Source organism: Drosophila elegans, unplaced genomic scaffold (genome assembly GCF_018152505.1).
Source record: "Drosophila elegans isolate 14027-0461.03 unplaced genomic scaffold, ASM1815250v1 contig_476, whole genome shotgun sequence".
Lineage (NCBI taxonomy): Eukaryota > Metazoa > Arthropoda > Insecta > Diptera > Drosophilidae > Drosophila > Drosophila elegans.
In genome coordinates, this window is record NW_024545863.1 from 22,149,076 (window position 1) to 22,169,261 (window position 20,186).

Sequence of the window (20,186 nt, forward strand, 5' to 3'; positions counted from 1 at the left end):
TGTTTTATTGAGAGAATGTTCTTCTTAAATTTCAAAAACAACATAGCTTAAGGCGCTTAGCATTATATATAAAACATACAACCCTTCGAAAGGGTAAAAACAGAGTGATTCAGTCAAGCGGGCATAATAGCTCTGGCCAAAGTGAAATGACATCGGCTGAGGACGGCGGCCACTTCAGTGTGACAATCTAATTACACGGCTCGATGTTCTCTAAGCGTGGTTTCTAACCAACAGCCATTGGAGGCGGAACCACCACCTCTTGACCTTATGATCGACCATCGGTTTTGGCCTTTGATGTCGCACCATGCATATTCGAAAACATCAATTGAGTGAATGATTGCTGAAAGGGCTGTCTGATTCGTTCCATCCATCGTTTCCCCTAAGGTTTCCGATTTCTGTCCGTTCTCTAATATTAAATGGATGGTGGTCAGGCCGAAAAAGTAGCAAAAAATGGCAGGAGGCTTAACTGAAACACAGACCGGCAAAAAAGACGGGCGAACAAATTCTTTGTTCATTGTCGGGCGAAACACGTATTGGCCATAAAACGTACACGTCGCCGGCCGGGCCAATCTGGCCAAAAGAATAAAGTAACGAAATCAAAATAAAATTGTCCGTTAAATTCCTTTTCCGTTTCTGAAGTGGAGCGAACATAATCGGGGGGGTTAAAATGGGAAAGGGGTTATGGGCTGTCTGGATTCAAATGGTTATTTGAAATGCCCCTGAAGTCGTTCCACTGAGCTGTGTAATTTATTTCTTAACATAAAGCAGGAATCGATAAGTACCATTATGGGGTACCAAAAACTGCCCTCAAAGTATTAAAAATCAATTATATGAAAAACATTATTCGCAAAAGCAATACAGATATGGATATTTGAGTGCCCATCAGTAAACAACATAATCGATTAAAAAAGCAATAAAAGAAAAACAAATGTTTTGGGTATTTTATTAAGCGATTAAGGCTTTATCTACCTAGGCAAATTTTGTATCCAAATGGTAAGCTAAACGTCCTGAACCCCCAAAATAAATATAATTTTTTCAAATGTTCTCCTGACATCTGCAATTGAATTCCCAGATCGCAGATTGTATCCATTGAACCTTTTTTTTATGCACCCCAAAAGATATATACAGTTGTTTGTTGGAAAGTCATAAAAAAGCTGGGAAACACGAATTCAATTGGCCGAATTACACGCTCCCCTAGGCGGACACTTGATATCTTGGCAACAAAAGTATCTCGAGTTGATTATACCCGTATTGACTGGCCATTCCGGGATACAATTTGGGATTCTCTTAGCTAGCCTATCTGGGTAAATTGTGCGACAATAACACACTAACGGCAATGTGTGGAGCGGGTTCTGAAAAGAAGGGATCAATGGTCATGGTTAATACCGTTTGCTGCTGGACCGGACCTGTTGTTCATGCAATTTAGACCTTTTTTTGCTCGTTGTATTGCGGTGACTGCCAAGAGTTGGCAGACAGTGAGCGTCAACAGTCAGCGGCCAGGTTTTGCGGGGGGATGAGTTCCAAAGGGGGTTACTCGGTGCTCTGTGTGCTCTTCAGCAGGGGTGTTCCAGTTCGTTGACTTTCACGTGCGACGAGCGTTTTGGTAGCCGTAGGTAGGTTGTTTTATTTATTGTGGGCCCTGTTTTTTTTTTTTTTTTTTTCTGTTTTACTCGCCGACTTTACCTGTGCACGCGTTGGCTTTTGTAAATGACAATTTTACCGTTTTGTTGTGGATGTCTGTCTGCCCCCTGAACGCGTTCCTGAACACCCCCTTTTCCCCTCGGAGAACCTGTCTGAAGTGTTTTGGACTATGGCAAGTGGAGTTGTTGGAATTATTAAGCCATAAAATGGCTAGATTTGCGATTAATTCGCAAACTCTTATGACTTTAATTGGGAATTATAACAATTCAGAAATGGAAAAGCCTTGAAAACTATGTTCAACATTAAATGATTTAGCTCCAAAATTATGTTTCAAAATTACTTAAATCTTGTTTTTGAAAAAAAACATAGCTATAAGTAAATAACATTTTTGTGCTAAAATTCTTTTTAAGTTAGTTAACATGGAATCAAAAATAGCTTAAAAGACAACACTGTCGACAAGTGCTGTGACAGCAATTTGTTAAAGCCGCTTCAATATATTCTTTTTACCATTATTATTATGGTTCTTGCTTTTGTTGGTGAGCATGGCAGGAAATTTGTGTTATGACTTTGCTAATGTCAAGTGCAAACAAATGTTTTAGCCAAACGACGATGGCGCAGCAGAAGCAGAAGGCAAGCCACCAAAACGAAAATGGCCATAACATTTGTTGCAATCAGCATAATCAAAACAGGAGTTTTTGTGTTGAAAAGCGGGGGAATTCGAGGGAATACGAGGGAGATAATCACACCACAGGAAGGTAAAGGCAAAGCTGAGAGTGTGAAACGGAAAATGTGTTTCAGTTTCGGTCTGAAGTGTCAGGTTATTGCACGGCAGGTGCTCGAAGATGAAACGCGAACCCACCGGAGGGTATGAGGATCCAATTCCTGGTCCCAGTTCCTTCGCCTCACCCAACCTCTCTCGCCTGTCTGATCCATCCAGCTTCTAGTCGAACCTCTCGTCCTCCCGCCAGCCACTTCATCAGTCTCCGTGTATAATGATGCTTTCAAAGGCCCTGTGTGGCTAAAATACCCGTAACTGAGCATAAATAAATCAGCATTATAAACAAACCAAAGATGCAAGTGGAATCTTAATTGCGGTGAATACGTTAAACGATATTGCTGCACAGAGAAAAATGATATATTGTTTGTCTCTTGACGATGAATGAATCACTGTAATTTTAAATTTGTAAAATAACTTACTTTGTGAGATGTATCTTACAATTTGTAAGATAATGTAATGTAATTCCTTACATTACATTACAGCTCGAATTGGATTTCGGTGTTTAACTATTGCTAAAGTCACAAATGATCTGGCACACCTCTCCAAATATGAAAACCCACAAACGTCATGTCGATTCAAAGACCTGCCAGATAATGCCAGGGTAAAAATCAGATTGGGTGGTGGGAGGTAAATGGGATCGTAATGCTCGCCTGAATGTCAATGAAATAATCCCCGGCCTACCTCTCAGATGTATTTGCTGTTGTTTTTGTGTGTGTTTGTGCATCTGCATATTTATTAAATGCATCTCACATTGCTCGCCATCATCTCTACTCCAATTTGATATATTACACAACATAAAACGAATAAACAACGAACGCACCCAAAGTACTTACATATACATATAAACACACAAACCAGACTCGATGTCGGGCGAAAGAGATGGGAATACCGCCGGCGAAAGAGATAGCAAGATAGATAGTCCGATTGTGGGTGCGTGTGTATGCTTTTGTGTATGCATTCAAAGGAATTAATTAATGTAGACAGCTGCAGACGAACGCTGCGATTGTGGAAATGTGAAACAAAATGCAATTGTGCCCACATCTCGAAGATAGCGTTGGAGAGATGGAGATGGAGAGAAGTACCGATACAGATACAGATACAGATAGAGATGCACAGATTGAACGGGAAGAGAGATCCAACGAAGTCGGATGCTCGGGGAGCAGCAACTGAAGGCAAACTAATTATCCCCGCCATATGTTGAGTGACAAACAGACAGCTCGGGGAATTCAAAGGGGATTGCCTGGGGAGGTGGGAAAGTGGAAGTGGGAATCGGAATGGCAATGGGATGTGCGGCTCACTGAAAAATTAGTACATCAACTGACAATCGCTATTAATAGCCTCCACACATCTCAAGACGTGCATTTGATTTTGACATTAAAATTCAGGAGAACTTCATTACATCAATAACAAAAGTGTCGGACAGGAAAAATGATTCATGCTAAATTCTGTGTAATGGGAGTAATGTCTTTCTAATAGATTTTCAGGACAGGACCATATAATCTCTTAACTATATGTTCGTTCTTAAAAATGAGTATTAAACTCGCTGTAATAAATTTTTTTTTTTTTTTATTCAATAAACCTATGTGCTGAATGCACAATGCACTGAATGTTCTTAATAATTCTGGTACATATTCTTTAACACATTTCCTATGTAACACACATTGAAGTTCACCCAATTGAACAGTTTCCCATAGAACGTAATGGGAAATTATGGGCATGATTTATGGGTAGTTTGTAGTTAGCTTTTGATTCGCTCTGCTCCATGACCTCTTCACATCCCTACCCACCGCCCTTTGGATGTCCACTTTAATGGAGTGTTTGCGTTTTGATTCCATTTTGCCCTGCAGCGCATTGCAAGTCTTAACCCAACCAAAGTCGAATATAGCCAGAAGAATCGGCGGGGGGCCTGATGTGAGGCGGTAGAACGAACGATGTCGGGCTAAAAATATAATTTCTCATTGCGCTTTAAGCACACTTCACTGGTCTGATGTATGTCAATTAGTCGACAAATTGATTGCGGCGTATTCAACGCCGCCCAGGCGAAGAAGTGGGGTGGTTTCGGTGGACCAGTGAGCAAAATGATGCTGTCTGGCCTGAGACCTGGGTTCTGGGTTCTGGGGTCTCGGATCCGACAGACCAGTCCCCCTGCACTTTAAGCGATTCCGGGGCGGAGTTTGCCGGTCCGGTCAAATCAACCGCTCCCGTTTGCGCGGCCATTCCCCTAATGCCTGTCCGATTTAACGATTTCATTTGAAGTTAATTTTAATTGCGTTTAAGTAGGAAATCTCAATTTCACAGCCATTTCGGTTCACAATTGAGGCAGGCAAATCAGCACGAATCTCAATCGTGATTTCGATGCAGTTTTAGCGTCATTAATTGCTCGTTTAACAAGGGTTCTGACAATTCTGACAATGTCTTTAAAGTGGACTTGGAAAAATTATGTATATGGGGGCTATTATTATGCTGATAATAATTTGGGGGCTATTGTTATACTGATAATTACTATTTTAAATGGTTAGCTTAATTTAAAATGTTTCGGTCTTGGCAATCTATTTTATTTTCGATTTCTAGTTATATCATCCTAATGCATTGATTAGGACTTTAAATTTGACGTCAAAACTTAACGTTTTGAAGTCTATGTTAATTAAAATACAAGTTTGTTGTCACCACGCTAATCCAACATATTTTTTATCTCATTCCAGGTAAATAAAACTCTAAACGATAACCAAAAACTATCTGGAAATTTCTAGTAATGCATGTAGTCAGTGGTAAAAATGCCAATTTAAATATAACAATAGAGGTTTCTAACTACTTAACTGCAAAAAACTATATATATTGTACAGTTCAAATAAGATGTGGTCACATCTGTGCAATCACATATGAATGAAAAGAGAAAAGATAACGGATGCGAAATAAATTTAAACGAATGCAAATTTTTAATGATATAAAAACAAAATATTTGTCTATATTATGTTATTATCGGATAAACAACCAATATGGATAAATACATTTATAAACGCTTCTCCAAACATTTTGGCTGTCAAATCTAGTTATGGAAAAATCGATTGAACGGCTTTTTCAACCATTTCAATTCAATAAACATTTCCATTCCCCCCTGATGTGAAATATGTTTTGCCGAACTTTGCAAACCCCGACAGCAACATTTTTTTTTGTTGATAAATGAATGCAAAACTGCTGCCAAAATCCAAATCCAATGCAAAAGCAAAAACTCAGATTGTGTGCTGATGATTCCGGAGCATTTCGTTGGTCTGTTATTAACTCAATTACATTTTTGTTGCCGGATAGGTATGCAAAAATAACAAACCAAAATTGATTCGGCACCTCAGAGATATTTCTCCACTGGCTTTGCTAGTTTTTACTGCTTGACTGAGGGAAGGGTGAATTATTGGCCAGAACCAACCACATTTTGAGTGGATCATAACCATTTTAGACTATTGTTTGCCTGGCATTCATAGGAAATACAAACATGATTTAATCAGATCTTCAAAATTGCGAATCGATTGCAGTCCAAACACAAAAATATCAAGTTGTGGAGGGTGAAGCTGGTTTTTGCAAATAGATACATAGTTTATCGATTTAAATGATTTATTATAAAAATTATAAAAAAATATTATAAAAAGTTACTTTCTAAAAGGTTATTTTAGCTAATATTTTGTAAACATATCTTTTGTTTAATGTTCAATGTAGAGATTTTGAGAAACGCGAAAGAGTGAATTTTGACTGTGACGATTTTCTATTGTCATCGAAGTTTCTGCACCATCATCGATGGGAACAAAAAGAACCCGAATTATTCTCCATGGAAAATGAAGGTGTGTCATTGAGTGTGCGTGTGTGTGGGAACCTTTTAGCTATTTCACGCCGTCTTTTTTATTGACTTTATTGAGATAGTTTATCTGGTTTATCCAGTGCGTGAGAGTTTTGACCGCAAACAACCAACACATGCATGTTAATTGTGTTGTGATTGAGTGCCACTCAAATGTGTGTACATACCTCAATTGCGTGGGAGTGAGATGGCTAGACATGTTTATGGCCAGTAACCTTCTTCTTCTTCTTTCTGGCCTTTTGTAACAGGTTTCTGCAAATTGATTTGCCTTTGTGCTTGTGTGTTTGTGAATGCAAATTGCTGTCGGCAACTGTAAAATTGCCCATAAACCTTTTTTCTTTTCCCCAAAGTCTGCGAAAAACAAAAATGTCGGAAAGAGAATCGTGTAATATTTCATTCTTTTTGTCGATTATATCGCCCGAGTTCTTATATGTGTGAGTTTGTGTTTTTGTGCCCCATTTTTACTCTCGCATTATAATCCATATCCATATTTTGATTCATGAGCGCCGCTTGTTTTTGTTATTGCTGTACACAAATTCGAGGGTTGCTTTTTGATGTGCTCCCTGTTGTTACCGTTATTTGTTGTTATTGTTTTGGTGGTGGCTGCGCGTAAGAGAGCCCCATTCTAGCGCTACCTCTTTTTCTCCCGGGTCTCACGTGTTTGAGAGAGTGTGTTGAAGTAGTTTTATTATTTTTTTGTCGGTTAACCGTTTTTATTCGATGATTACGGTTAATAACGAATAGCGCCAAAACGAACCACCAGGTGGCGCAATTAATGTAGTTAAAATTTAGGAAATGCAATAAAGAGGATGAGAAACCCCCGGGGTGCTCAAAATTATAGGTTTATATTTAGCCTTTAGCCTGAGATAAATTTTATTTTTTAATGTCATGTTTATATTTTATAAACTTTTTTGTTTTTTATTTATAATAAGGTAATTTCTTCCATTTAGTGTTTATGACCCCCGTCTTTCAAACAGTGCTACCACCTGTTATCACGAAGCAGCCTCTCGCGTCTGGCAACGCCGTGTTTGGCCCTTTTGCTACTTTATTTTTCTCTCTGGCGCTCTCGCTTCCCTCTCATCTTGGGTTCCTCTCTGGGGGCCTTATGATTCTGAATGCCTAAGTGATTTTACGTGTCTGGTGCGCCGCACACGTCTTGCAGAAGCCCCAACACTCCCCAGTCCTCCCAAATTTCGATTTTTCTACACTCTCTCACGCTCCCGCCATTTCACACTCTCTCTCCTTTCTCTCGCGCTCACCCACAGCGTGTTATTATGGTATTTTTCCAGTGTGACCACTGCGCTCTGTTGTTTTTTCGGACTCGAGTCGGAGACTCTTGTTCTCTATCTCATTCTCATTCTTGGCTTCGCGCGCGAAACAACAACAGCAACAAGGCGGCGGAGGATGCGAAGAGCGTACTGAAGGAGAGCAAATGCCAGGATATCGTATTCGCATTGAAATAGGGATATAAAAATGTCGAGTGCAATGAGTCGGGATTCTAGTTTCACGTACGTGCCGGGCTCGCGATGAATGTGCCGTATTCGTGGTCGTAGTCCTTGTTGTCCTGCCGCCGTAATCGTTACTTCTGTGTGTCACATGCACATCATGCCAAATGTCAAATGCAAATTAATGAACCCTTGCCCAAAAGTGTTGTGAAGTGAAGTTCAGTGAAATCCAAAAAGCAAAACAAACCGTAAAACGGGAAGTGAAGAAAGAAGAGTGGGTGTGCGGGAGAATTAACGACACACACACAAACACTCTCGTCCTGGCTTTTAATGGGCCAAAAACAACACAGGCGTAAATCGCAACCAAGTTTATTACAAAAGCAGTCAAAATTTTCACCATTTATCCGCAAATATTTAGTGAGTATCTCGAAGATGCCTCTGGGCCATCACCCCGCCCCCTTCACCTCCACATTGCCCCCTTCTCTCTCTTTTCTGAAGCGGAAAGAGCGGAAAGAGCACGCGTGCAAATGATGTTTGGCCTCCTCCCGCTACACTGAAAAAATGCAGGGTTTTAGTTATAAAATACCTGCAAAAAAATGAATAAAGATGTTTGCATTCATATTAACTTGACAATTAAATATCTCATCAATATTTATAAATCCGTTCTTTTGCTGCCAGAAACAGAAACTGTTATGAAATGAGTAATTCGTCTCGATTTGTCATTATTCACTTCTCAAAATTAGGTGAAAATGTAAACATTAATTCGACCTGCGCATTTAGATCTAATTTGTGTCAGTTTTTTTCTGTGAGTGTTGTTGTTGGGGGCTTTTGGAGCGCAGAAGTGTAAAGCGCACGTCTTGAGGCTCAGATACGTCAATATAACAAAAAACACAGATACACACAGACACACTTACAGCGCCATCAAGCAACAGAGAACAGCAGCAAGAAAAATAACAACAACAACAACGTCAATTTGTGAAGAAATGCGCGCTCGTGTGACCCTATAAAAACCATCGTCGAACCCCCCCGTTTAACCCCCCAACAAATAGGATATAGATACAAATTTTTTTGTTTCTTCTTCGCTGGTGGGCACTCACTCACACACCTAAGCACATTTTGATGTACTTGTCTCCCACACACACACAAAATAAGTAGAGGAAAATACCGATACAGATACGGATACAGAGATTGTGGTGGCACCTTTTCTTTACTTTTTCGGTGGCCCTTCGCCTTGGCCCGGCCAATTGGTAACCATTAGATACTCTCAGCCACAGTGGGTGCGCGCTAATTGGAACGCAAGGTGTAGCTAAGGAATTTACCAGACGGTCTGGGCTGAATTTACGCGCAACTAATGTGGCTAATTAGTCAAGATGGTCCATTACCCAATTCATAATAAATAATAATAAATGGAAAAATCTATTTGAGTTAGTCATTCAATATATACAAAACCTTTGTATACGTTACTCAGTATTTTTTTCTTAGAAGCAAAATCTTGGATTAAAGTGAAATTTCCAAAACTGTTCTCCTCAGAGCAAAAACTTTGCTTGCTAGAAAAGAAAAAATAATTTAAAAAAACCCAGAACTAATATAATAAAATTTATCAGCTTCAGGGAAAATAATAATGTGTGATTTCCAGTTTTCAATATAAACTTGAAATAACAAACAATAGGGTTTAACCAAGCTATGATTTGTTTTTAAACTAAGAAACAATTAAATAAACTTTTGAATTAAATTCACCATGATGAGACCTTGGTTAATGATTTGCCCCAACGAGCACCCACTGTACCTGGATAAGTGCCTGCCTGCAGCTGTCTGGCCTGGCCCGGTATCCATTAGATACATTTGCCGTCGCCTGAGGGTGCGTGTGTTGGCTTTGTCACCGTGGCTATGACTCTGTGGCTGTAGCTAAGTCGGCTGAGATTGCCTGAATTGCCTTTATTTGGGCCACAACAAAGTGGGTGACATTTGAGATGGATCCCGAACATGCGGAATATGGCCTAAGCAATACGATTTGGTTTTACGGTGGCAGCAACGGCAGCCGGAATTGTTCATTTGAGACCTGAATAATGCATTTTCAATTGGCCATAACACCATTCCCTTCCGTTAGTACTTGAACACCACACAAGCCTACATACCGCTTATAAGCTGTGGTTTAACTTTGCTTTGACGAGTCGGGCAGGTCCTGACATTAGAGCTGCGGCGGCTTCAACCGCAACAAACGCCAAACCACGGCAACCACACAAAGCGGTGGCAAAGCCAACAATTCCACAAGATGTGTTAATGATTTTGGTGGATAACTTACTGAGGAAAACCTGTTCAATGAGGGAACAATTAATTTACAACTTTTCGCGCAGAATGGAACTGGTTTGGTTTAACGGTTACCTTGGCTCAATAACTAATGATCCGTGTTAGTTTGGTGGCCCAATTGAAACCGACGTCACTCAATCGATATGAGAGCTTTGGTATCGATTGAAACCGTCACTCGCTTTTATCACTTTGGCTGTCATTAAATGAATATTTAATGTCCGGCTGCATTATCCGTAATTGTTAGGCTTCGGCCGGAGGTTGAATTGTGGATCAATTTAGGCGATAACAATTCCATTTATCTAATTGGTGCCTTGGCAGTCACTTAAAGCGTTGTCAATTGAGCGTATTTTCACAGCTTTTGTATTGTCCTACGTTGACTTTTGTACACTTTCATTGAATTAATTTATTAGGGAAATGCTCTACAACTATTTTGACAGTCTCCTTTGTCAGATAAATGGAAGAATTTAATTTGTTGATAATTAAACGTTTATAAAATATTTATGTTAGTGGTAAAAAGTTGTATTAAATCCCAGGCATTTCAAAAAGGAATAAAGGTTTTTTTTATTGTTTACCTCATAATTCATTAGAAATGAATATATGATTCACTGCAGTTTTAATTTCACCGTATTTATTATTCATTAAACAATGGCTGCTTAGACACAGACACAAAAGACTGGGAAAAATGAAAGCAAACTTGACCTTTACTTTCGGCTAGACGCAATTTAAACTGTTGTTGTTCCTGTCATTAAGCGAATTATCAAGGCTTAAATGACATCTAATTGTGCAAAATAGGGTGAGAGAAGGCAGCCAGACATGGAAAAACACACAAAATGTAGCTTCCATGGTGGAGTTACTCGGGAGTAGCACGTTTCCAAGAATTTGCCAAACAATACACAAAGTATACACACAAAGCATCTAGCCCACCAATCCCCTTCATACGTGAACAGAGGGTGGTGGGGAATTAAAACGTGCCTCTACTTATCGATTTTTATTTCATTTTTATCCGCTCCACGAGGAGCCGGCGAGCCACCTCCCCATCTACTACCACTTTTGTCACTGTGTCCTCCAATACGCAGAGAAAAACCTTGTCTTTTGTATATATTTTAGCTTTGATTAGTAAATTATATATATTTTGATTTCTAACTTTAGTTTTCTTATCATAAATAATTTTTTTTTACTTTACTAGTTAATAGCAATAATTGAAAAAAAAACACTTTTTATATCGATAAATTTAGAACTTATCTTGATTTTGACCAAACGGTTATATATCATCCCTTTAACTTTTGTATTCCCTGTTTTCTGATAGTTTTTCTACGTAGTATTTTGGAACTTATAATACCTCCCTAAACCTTGAGTTTAAAAAATCTTTTCAAAATTTTATTGTTTTCGATTTTTTCTTTGTGTTTATTGTAGTGTGCCTTGTCTCATTCTCATCCTGTCCTGCCAGAGCCGTGTTTTTTCTTCCTTCTGTGCTCAAAACATTTTTTCATGCCTCTACTTATAAGCGCGTACGACTAAAGGAGGTTGAGTGAGTGAGGGGCCATGGAGTGAAGAGGATGCCGAGTTCGTAGTCGGAGACATATCGCCATAACACCATCAACAGTTCATACGCCAAAGCAAAGGCTAGTAGTCCTCCTTGTCCTCCATTTGGACCACCTACCGCCCCCCTCCTAGTTGTTGTTGTTGTTGCTGCTGCTGCTGCTGTTGTTGATGATGAAGATGATGATGATGACGACGATAATGATGGTGTTGCTCCTGCAGTCGTTTACTCGGCTCCTTTTTCTGAGCCCGATTCGCGCGCACGGCTGCCATTGTTACGAAATGTGACAATAGTACGAGTCGGGAGGCAGATGCAGAGAGCCAGGAGCAGCAGCAGCTAAAAAAAAACAGTAGGAAAAGTAGAAGCGAAATCAGCCATCCAAGAGCAGAATCAGCAACAACAATGACGAAACAATAGATTTCAAGACCGATACGTCGAATACTCTTGTACACCTCAAATGAAAGAAAAATACAAGTCCAATGTTATGATATATTAGGAAACAATTGTAAGGTAATTCGGTTTCCTTGGCTTGGGTAATATAACAAGGGTAATTATTTGTGAATTTGTTCACAATGATTTTCGCTACAATCAAAATAATGGAAAAATGAAAAATATGCAATTTTCACGGCCTCTACCACAAACAACCCTGCAATTATTTCATTCTCAATCTTACGTGCTAGAATGCACATTTTCAATTCGATTAAAAGGAGTACCCCGCTGTGCTCGACAAACTTCTGACTTAGAGCATAATGTCCTATAAAAGGGTAAAATAAGAAGACCAACAATTGCCAAAGAGTCACAGGATGAAAATTTCAGAAAACGACGATGGCGGCGCCGCTTGCAGCAGCTCCTACTTAGCAATTTTTTTTTTTGTGAAATGGGCGGGAGATTGGGATGAGGTGGGGGGTGGGGCGGGCCGGGCACAAGGTGGAAAGGAGTCGCCATGCTGAGGTCATGCCAGTCAACCGAATAAATGAAACAACAAAGACTAGGATACAGACACAAGCACACACTTACCGCCACATAAAATATGCGAAAGCATAAGTCTGTCTCCCAAACATAAGTCTGCCTCCAGAGTGTCGTATACCAGACTCATAGTCGCATAGTCTGAGTTCTGAGCTCTTGCATATAAATATACATTTTTTTCTTTCGCTGTTGCTCGGTAAAATGAAATTTACTGGAGCGAAAGAAATTGTATGATGCTCGGAAGCTGAGTGCTCGAGTCTGGTGAGTCTGCTGGGTTATAATGTGGATAAATCCCATTAACGCATGATTTGACAAAAGCTTGTCAGTGCGACTCATTTTCATTGGTAATTCCTAGTTTCGGATGTGATTTATGCTTGGTTAAGGCAGATAGTGTTTGCCAAATACTCGCCAACCAATTAGGGTTTTTTTCGTTGCAGAAATATATTGATTTTTGTTTAATTATGTTATACCTATTAATATTTGCAGACAGAAAACAGAAATATAAAGTCACCTATTATTTTTCATTTGTATTTTGTGATTAATTAGTCACAATTTTAAAACATATATTTTTGTCTTTTATATGTTATAATATATGGACTAAAAATGTATATATATTATTTTCACTGTAATGGTTGGGGTTATTTATTGTACACATTTTAATCAATTAGATGATGCTGTTTGCTGGTTGCAGAGGCAGTTCAACAAGCCGAATTACCTACAAGGCGTACTGGAAAATACTTTCGTTGAGCGTAGGGAAAAGTGGGGGTCATGCCACTACTGTTGCACAGAGGAAAACAGCAAAAACACTTTGCCACTACTACCTTTTCGGTTCACATTTTTTCCTCAACTGCCTGCCTTCCCGCACTTCGTTTTCTTGTACTTGTGCTGCAGTTACGTCTGTCGTTCAAAGCAACTAAAATTTTACTGACTTTGACAAGCTGCCTTCTGGCCTGACCCCCTCCCCCTCCCCCTCCCCCTCCACATCATTCCCCATATTCTCCCTCCCGCCTTATATAGAACCCACCGAGTGTGTATAGTGTGTGTGCACTCAGTCAGAATTGTGCCTGGTAAATAGGATTCATCTCGCGACGAGTCGCGACCAACAGCCGCTTGCTTCTACTGCGGCACGAAATGCAAAGTATTACGCGGCTCTGGCTCAGAGCCTGGCTGCACTGAGAAAAACATTGGTCAAACATTATTAAAAGACAGAAAATATATTTCAATAACTAGTTTATCGAAAATGCGTTTGGTTAATTGCAATAATTAATTTTATTCCGCTGGCATTCACCAGTTTTACTATCTTGTTTGAAAACTTAAACCTATTTCTTAGTATTAACATTTTGACAATGCTAAGTATATAGAATTCAAAAAATTGCGAATGACAGAATCTTGAATCATAAATTTACATAATTTAACATTTAATAGTCAAAAACTAAAGGAATTACGTTAAGTAAATAAAAATATCAATATAATTATTGAAGTTAAAGAGTCCTTAAAAGTGATCTGCATTGTGCTACTTTTAAAATACGTATTCTTCCGCGAATATCTGATAATGGATTCCAAAACTATAATTGCTTTAAGAGTGAAGTGCAATAGATAATCGCCTAGTGTAGTTTTTATTCAAAAAGGCGCCCTCAGACCGTTGATATTGCTGTTGCCATTGCTGCCTCTGTTTTGCGCCCAGACACTCAAGTAAATGGCCGTCAGGCAGTCGGGTGGCCACACCCCACACCCCACCATCCACCTCCACCCACCTTCCATAGCTTCCACAACTTCCATCTATCTATCTATCCGGCATCCATCCATGCATCCATACCGACCATTTTCGCCATGTCAGGCGGCGGCAGCCAAAAGTGCGCTCATCTGTGGTGCGACGGGCAAAAAAGTTTGGCGTATCTATGTGCCTGTTGTGTATATGGGTGTGTGTGAGTTTGTTTCTGTGTCTGGTGGTTGTCAATTTATCCTTTAGTTTCTCTTTCAATTTTTTCTTCGCCCGCCACCCACTCGTGCCACCCATCTGCCTGTTAGTTGCGTTTGTGGTCTGCCTTTGTGCCTGGCTTCCTCCTTCTGCTAACTGTTTAATTAAAGACTGCACAGAAGAGGGAGTTTGTCGTGTCAAAGATATCGCTGGCTGACCATCGACGCATATTTTTAGCAGGATGTCGCCGTAATTATAAAGCCGTTGGTGCTGCAAATAAAATAATTATATTTTAATTGAGGTCTATACAGTGTTCTAATTCAATTATTATTTTAATCCTTTGTAAAAAATGGCGGGTTCTATCTTGAATAAGTTTTTATAAAATATCAAATTTCTTTACATTTTCCTTTTTTGCTTCAAATTTGCGTTAATCTAAACCACTCATTAAAAGAGTAAATCGATCTTTAAAACGCGCAGTTCACTTTTCTTATTCTCCCTCTCTGTCTTCAAACAGAAATTTACTATTTGCAATGTAATTAAGGCCGTTTGAAGTTTATCCCTTTAGATATATACACTTATCTAATTACATAATTAAAATGAAAATGCTGGGACAAAAGCGCCAAAAGCAAGTCAAGCTGAACAGGGGATTATCCGCGATTTCGACTACATTCAGTCAGTTGGCAAGCGGAGTACACACGAGGTGCTGGCGCTGTTGCTTTTGATTCTGATTTGCAGTTGTGAGCCACATCAGCTCTCTTTCTCATCCCCAAGATTCCCCATCCTTCGGTGGCTGCAAACAAACATCGCCTGGGCAACCAGGCAACAACGTACACAAAAGGCAGCAGACGCAGACTCGCATTTCTCGTTGCCGGGAATATATCACGGCCAACACAATCTCTCCCCAGCCTTCTGGGCCATCTTGTGATGATGAGGATTGAATGGCAACAACGACTGCTGCCAGCGGGGGGGCATTCAAAAGGATGGCAGCAGGGGCAGCAGCAGCGGCAGGAGGAGCAGGAGGAGAAATAGGCAGATGCAAGGGGCGCTTGTTAAATTCTTTTTCATTTAGTTTTGCTGTCGATAATGATGCTGTGTCGGCAACCGACTTCGAAACACTGCAACTCCTCCTGCGAAGCCACCTTCCTGCCACCTTCCTACCACCTCCAATCCATCCACTTGCCGACAACGAAACTACGATGTCGATTTTGATGCATGCTTATGTTCGCTTATCCTCCTTCTTGTCGGACTATACTCTTTTGAAGAATATAGACAAAAGATCATGTCCCCAACCTTCCAGATATTTCGACTATTTATAAGAGTTTTAATAAAACAACAATTGAATGTAACTAGTTATTCTATTACTTACAAATGTATTAAACAGATTTTTTGGGAAAGGAATTTATATAAATACGCCACTAAAAACTAGTTGATAACTATATGTTGCTAATAAAGTTTTGCTTAACTTAATATTAGATAGTAATAGAAAACTGGCAGTTTTACATTAAAGAATGAATTGGTATTCAAAATAGTAATCACAATGCTTAATATTCTTTACCATTTAAACTTGAAACTTCCTTAACGGTTATATAAGGGTATTAACGAACACAACTTGAAGGCGGGCTGTTAACGTTTGAGTATTATATTCCCTTTTACTCCTCATTTCTTGAAGTCTTCACTTGCATCTGCTGGCGACCCCCACATCCTTTGTGCTTTTTTTTTTCTCTTTTTTTGCCCGCCCCCCACTTGTCGTTTTCCAGCTGCTGCAATATATGCAAATTATTCCTGGGAAGCTGCGAACGAAGCTTCGAGAAGGGTTTAATACAATTTACTTGGCCAAAGTAACGAATTATTGAACCATATGGTAATGCTCTGGACAAGAGACATAATTTAATAAATTTAAATGGGTCCGTTAAGGCATAAAAGGAACATATCCGGTGGATTAGCTCCATCTAAGCTCGCACGCTCCACACACACCTTTCCATCGACGCCTTTTGAGAGCTGCTGAAAGCGAGCTACCAATTGAATTAAATGCCCATCCAGATTGCCCATGCCTTTGGCCAATATTTTGAAAGCTGAAAGCAGAGCAGTAAGCCCAAAATTCGAACAAAAGCAGAGTGTGAGAGACAACAGATACTCGAGCTGAAGAAGTGAAAAGAACTCTCGAAATGAAACTGGTTCTGGTTCTGGCCCAAAACCAAATTGTATCTGTGTTCTCGGTGCTGGCTGGCTCGTGTGTCGCTGAGTCGCTTTGTCGCTTTGTTGCTGGGTAAGTGGGGGCTCTCAGCTGGTGTTTGAAAATGTGCTAAGTTGCCTCGCTTTTGTATGCACAAAGAAGGGGAGCAAAAAGTAGGGCCAAGGGGCAGAGTAAACAGCTTTGGGAAATGGCGGACAATTATGGGAGATGCGATGCGATGCGATGCGCTGCTGCTGGTAGTGCCATCGCTATGGCTAAAGCTATGGCTGTGGCTATGGCTATCTGTATGAGATACTTGGAGAACCCGAACCCGAACCCGAGGACAGTTGCCACTTTGGTCACGTACCAAAAAACGATTGCAGCTCCAGATATGCCCACATACACATACACACACTAAAACACTCAGACACTATATATATATATATATATATATATATATATATTTGGGTCAAATTTGCGCCTTATTTCGTAAGCAAATATTAATTTCGCCCTTGCGTTTTCGCCTTGTTTCGTTTCCAGGAATATTGTCTCCTCCGGGTCCGTTTCTGACGCCCAGTCCATCGCCATCGATCTCAGCTAGCCCTCGTCTGCAACCATCGCCATCGCTCTCGCCGTTCCCACAGGATGTGGTGCTCGTAGCCGGTGGCAGTCAAGTTAACGCCAACAGCAATCCCCAGGAACACGTAAGTTGATCTCGGCGAGAAACGACCAAAAAATTGTAGAAAAAAAAAACAAGAAGTAAATGTTCGAGGGGAGTTTTCAGGGTTACAGTGTTTGGTCCTTCATCAAGTTGGAAAAATGTAAATACATTTTATAGTAGATTATGAAACTTGTAATAAAATTAAAATAACAACTAAAGAAGGAAGGGGATTGTAAAAATAATGTTTTCTGAGTGTAGGAAATCTAATACCAACCAAAAGTTATGAAGTAAGTGAAACTTACTTATATGTGCCTGAATTTAAATTAAAAAAAACCTTTGTCACTTTTGAAAAACTTAAAATTTTTTAAAATCAATTTTTTTTGTCAAATAAATACTTTGCTTTTAGAGATTTTGACTTTTTTTTCGAAAAACCTTTATTTAATCTACCTCTTCTTTATAGGAGCGCAAGGCGGCGACGCCTGGCAGGAGACAGTCCATCCACCAGTTCACCAATGGCAGTCCCAACGCTGGAACCGTCGTCTTCCAGCCGAGCCCCTCACAATCGCCGGCCGCTGCCACGACGGTCATCGGCGTGACCAGTGGTGGCCTCATAGCCACCGCCGCCGGAGGAACTGGAACAGCCGGCCTAAGTGCCGGACTAGTGGGAGCTGGCAACAGTTCCGGAGTGGGAGTGGGAGTGGCCCTGCACAGCAATGCCATCGGGAATGAGCTGAATGCCACTCTGGTGGGGTCCAACAATATCCAGCTCAATAAGGTAAGTGTTTAGTGAAGCTTAGAACGCTAATGATTGTTTAAAACGTGACCCGTTTTTTTTTACATTTCAGAAGGGGACAAAGCGGGCCACCCAGCAGCAGCAGCAGCAGCAACAACAACAGCAGCAACAGCTGGGCCACCAGATCTTCAGCAGCGCCGTTGCACCCACCTCGATTAGCAGTGCGACGGCGGTGGCATCCGGCGGCGGAGGCTATGGACAGTTCAATGCCACCGCCATCAGCACGCCCACCTCGTTCGCCACGGCCACGGGCAGTGTGGTCAGCAGCAGCGCCAAAGGTCCGACGAAGGGTCAGAAGGGGCAGCAACAGTTCCAGCACTACCAGAGCAGCAGTCCCCTGATAGCGGACAGTCCCATCCCGAGTCCCAGCGGCACCATTGCGGCGGCTGCCATCAAGCCACCCACTCCGCAGCCCCAAACCATGCAGATGCTGCCCCAGCAGTTCACCATCTCGCAGCAGCCGCAGCAGCAGGCGCAGCAGGTCTTCCAGTTCATCCAGGGACCGCAGGGCCAGCTTATAGCCACCACTCCGCAGCATCAGCAACAGCAGCAGCAGCCGCAGCAACAACAGCAGCAGCAGCAGCAGCAAACACAGCCTCTCCAGCAGCAGCAGCAGCAGCAACATCGGTTCGTCAGCAATGCGGGAGTGAGTGGAGCCACCGGCAAGACCGGCAAGGCGCCGCAACAAATCCTGCCCAAGCCGCAGCAGGAGCTGCAGCAGCAGAAGAAGGGCTCAACGGCCGGAGGAGCTCAGATCTCGCAGACGCCGCTTCAGGCAGGCCAGTCCAGCAACAATCCCACCCAACAACAACAGCAGCAGCAGCAACAGCAGCAGCAGCAGCAGATCCTGCTACCTGCCACCACCAGCCAGCCGCAGCAATTGCTCCTCAACCAGATGCCCGTGCTGGTGCAGCAGAATCCGCAGGGCGTGCAGCTGATCCTTCGTCCGCCCACGCCCCAGCTGACGACCACGCCCTCGCTGGTCATCCAGCAGAACGCGCGGGGGCAGCCGCAGCTGCAGACGCAGCCGGCGCAGCAGCAACTGCTGCGGATAGTGGGCACCAATGGAGCGACCATGCAGCTGGCTGCCGCGCCCACCTTCATTGTGTCCTCGCAGGCGAACCTTATCCACCAGACGGCGGCGGGCCAGTTCCAGAGCGCCATCAAGTCTGGCACACAGCTCACCGGCCTCCATGCGGCATTGGCCCAGGCACAGGCCCAGGCCCAAGCCCAAGCACAGGCACAGGCACAGGCGCAGGCGCCACGATCTCAGCCGTTTGCCACGACGGCCACGCTGAACACACAGCTGCTCGGTCAGAGTGTGGCCGCGCAACTGCAGAATCTGCAATTGGCGGCGGCCCAAATCCAAATGCCCAATGGCCTCACGGCCATCTCCCAACTGCCGGCTCATCTGCAGCAGAGTTTGGGCGGAGCCACCATCAATCTGAACCAGCTAAATGGAGCCCACATCCAGCAGATAGCCAACGCCTTTCAGACGCCCCAGGCACCGGCATCGAATGGCGGCGGAGCAGCCAGCACGACGGAGCTCTTCACCCAATCCTCGCCAGCACATGTGCCGCTGGCCGTCACCCCGGAGCCGTTGCGACAGCCCACGCCGGTGCCCATGATGCAGCAGCAGGAGAGACAACAGCAAACGCAGCACATGATTGGTGAGTATTATTATTATTGAGATCATCCTGATAAAACATTTGACCGCATTCGAATGCATAATCATTTGTCCCTCATTTATTTATTAAACATTTTAATGAGTAAACAACCATCTTGCCTATACAGGCATTTCAAAAAGTCGAATAATCGCTTTCGTCATTTATTTATTAAACATTTTACTCAGTCAAATAGCCATCTTGCCTATACAGGCATTTTGCAAAGTCGAATGTATATATTTATACCGAACTAGCTAAGGGTTTAAGACTAAAAGCTAACTTCGCTCGTCTAGGATTACAAAATTTGTTTTAATTTAATAGAAAGGTAAAATTTTTAAATTTTATGGGACTTTAAATTGTTCTCTTTATCCCAAATTAAAAGCGGAAGGCCATAGTTGCTAATGCTTAAAGTAACTAGTTAGCTTAATGAATAAGTTGAAGGATTAAAATGATTTG

The 20,186-nt window shown here is 41.8% G+C and overlaps 1 protein-coding gene across 1 annotated transcript in view; it reads left to right on the plus strand.

Annotated features, from left to right (window-relative positions):
- The window catches only part of LOC108147172 (mucin-17), a 47,617-nt gene that overhangs the window by 17,369 nt on the left and 10,062 nt on the right, over positions 1 to 20,186 (plus strand). Inside the window, exons 3-5 of the mRNA XM_017273505.2 lie at positions 17,153 to 17,316; positions 17,734 to 18,048; positions 18,119 to 19,736. Of these exons, the coding sequence (XP_017128994.1) occupies positions 17,153 to 17,316; positions 17,734 to 18,048; positions 18,119 to 19,736 (2,097 nt within the window). The remainder of the gene's footprint in view (positions 1 to 17,152; positions 17,317 to 17,733; positions 18,049 to 18,118; positions 19,737 to 20,186) is intronic.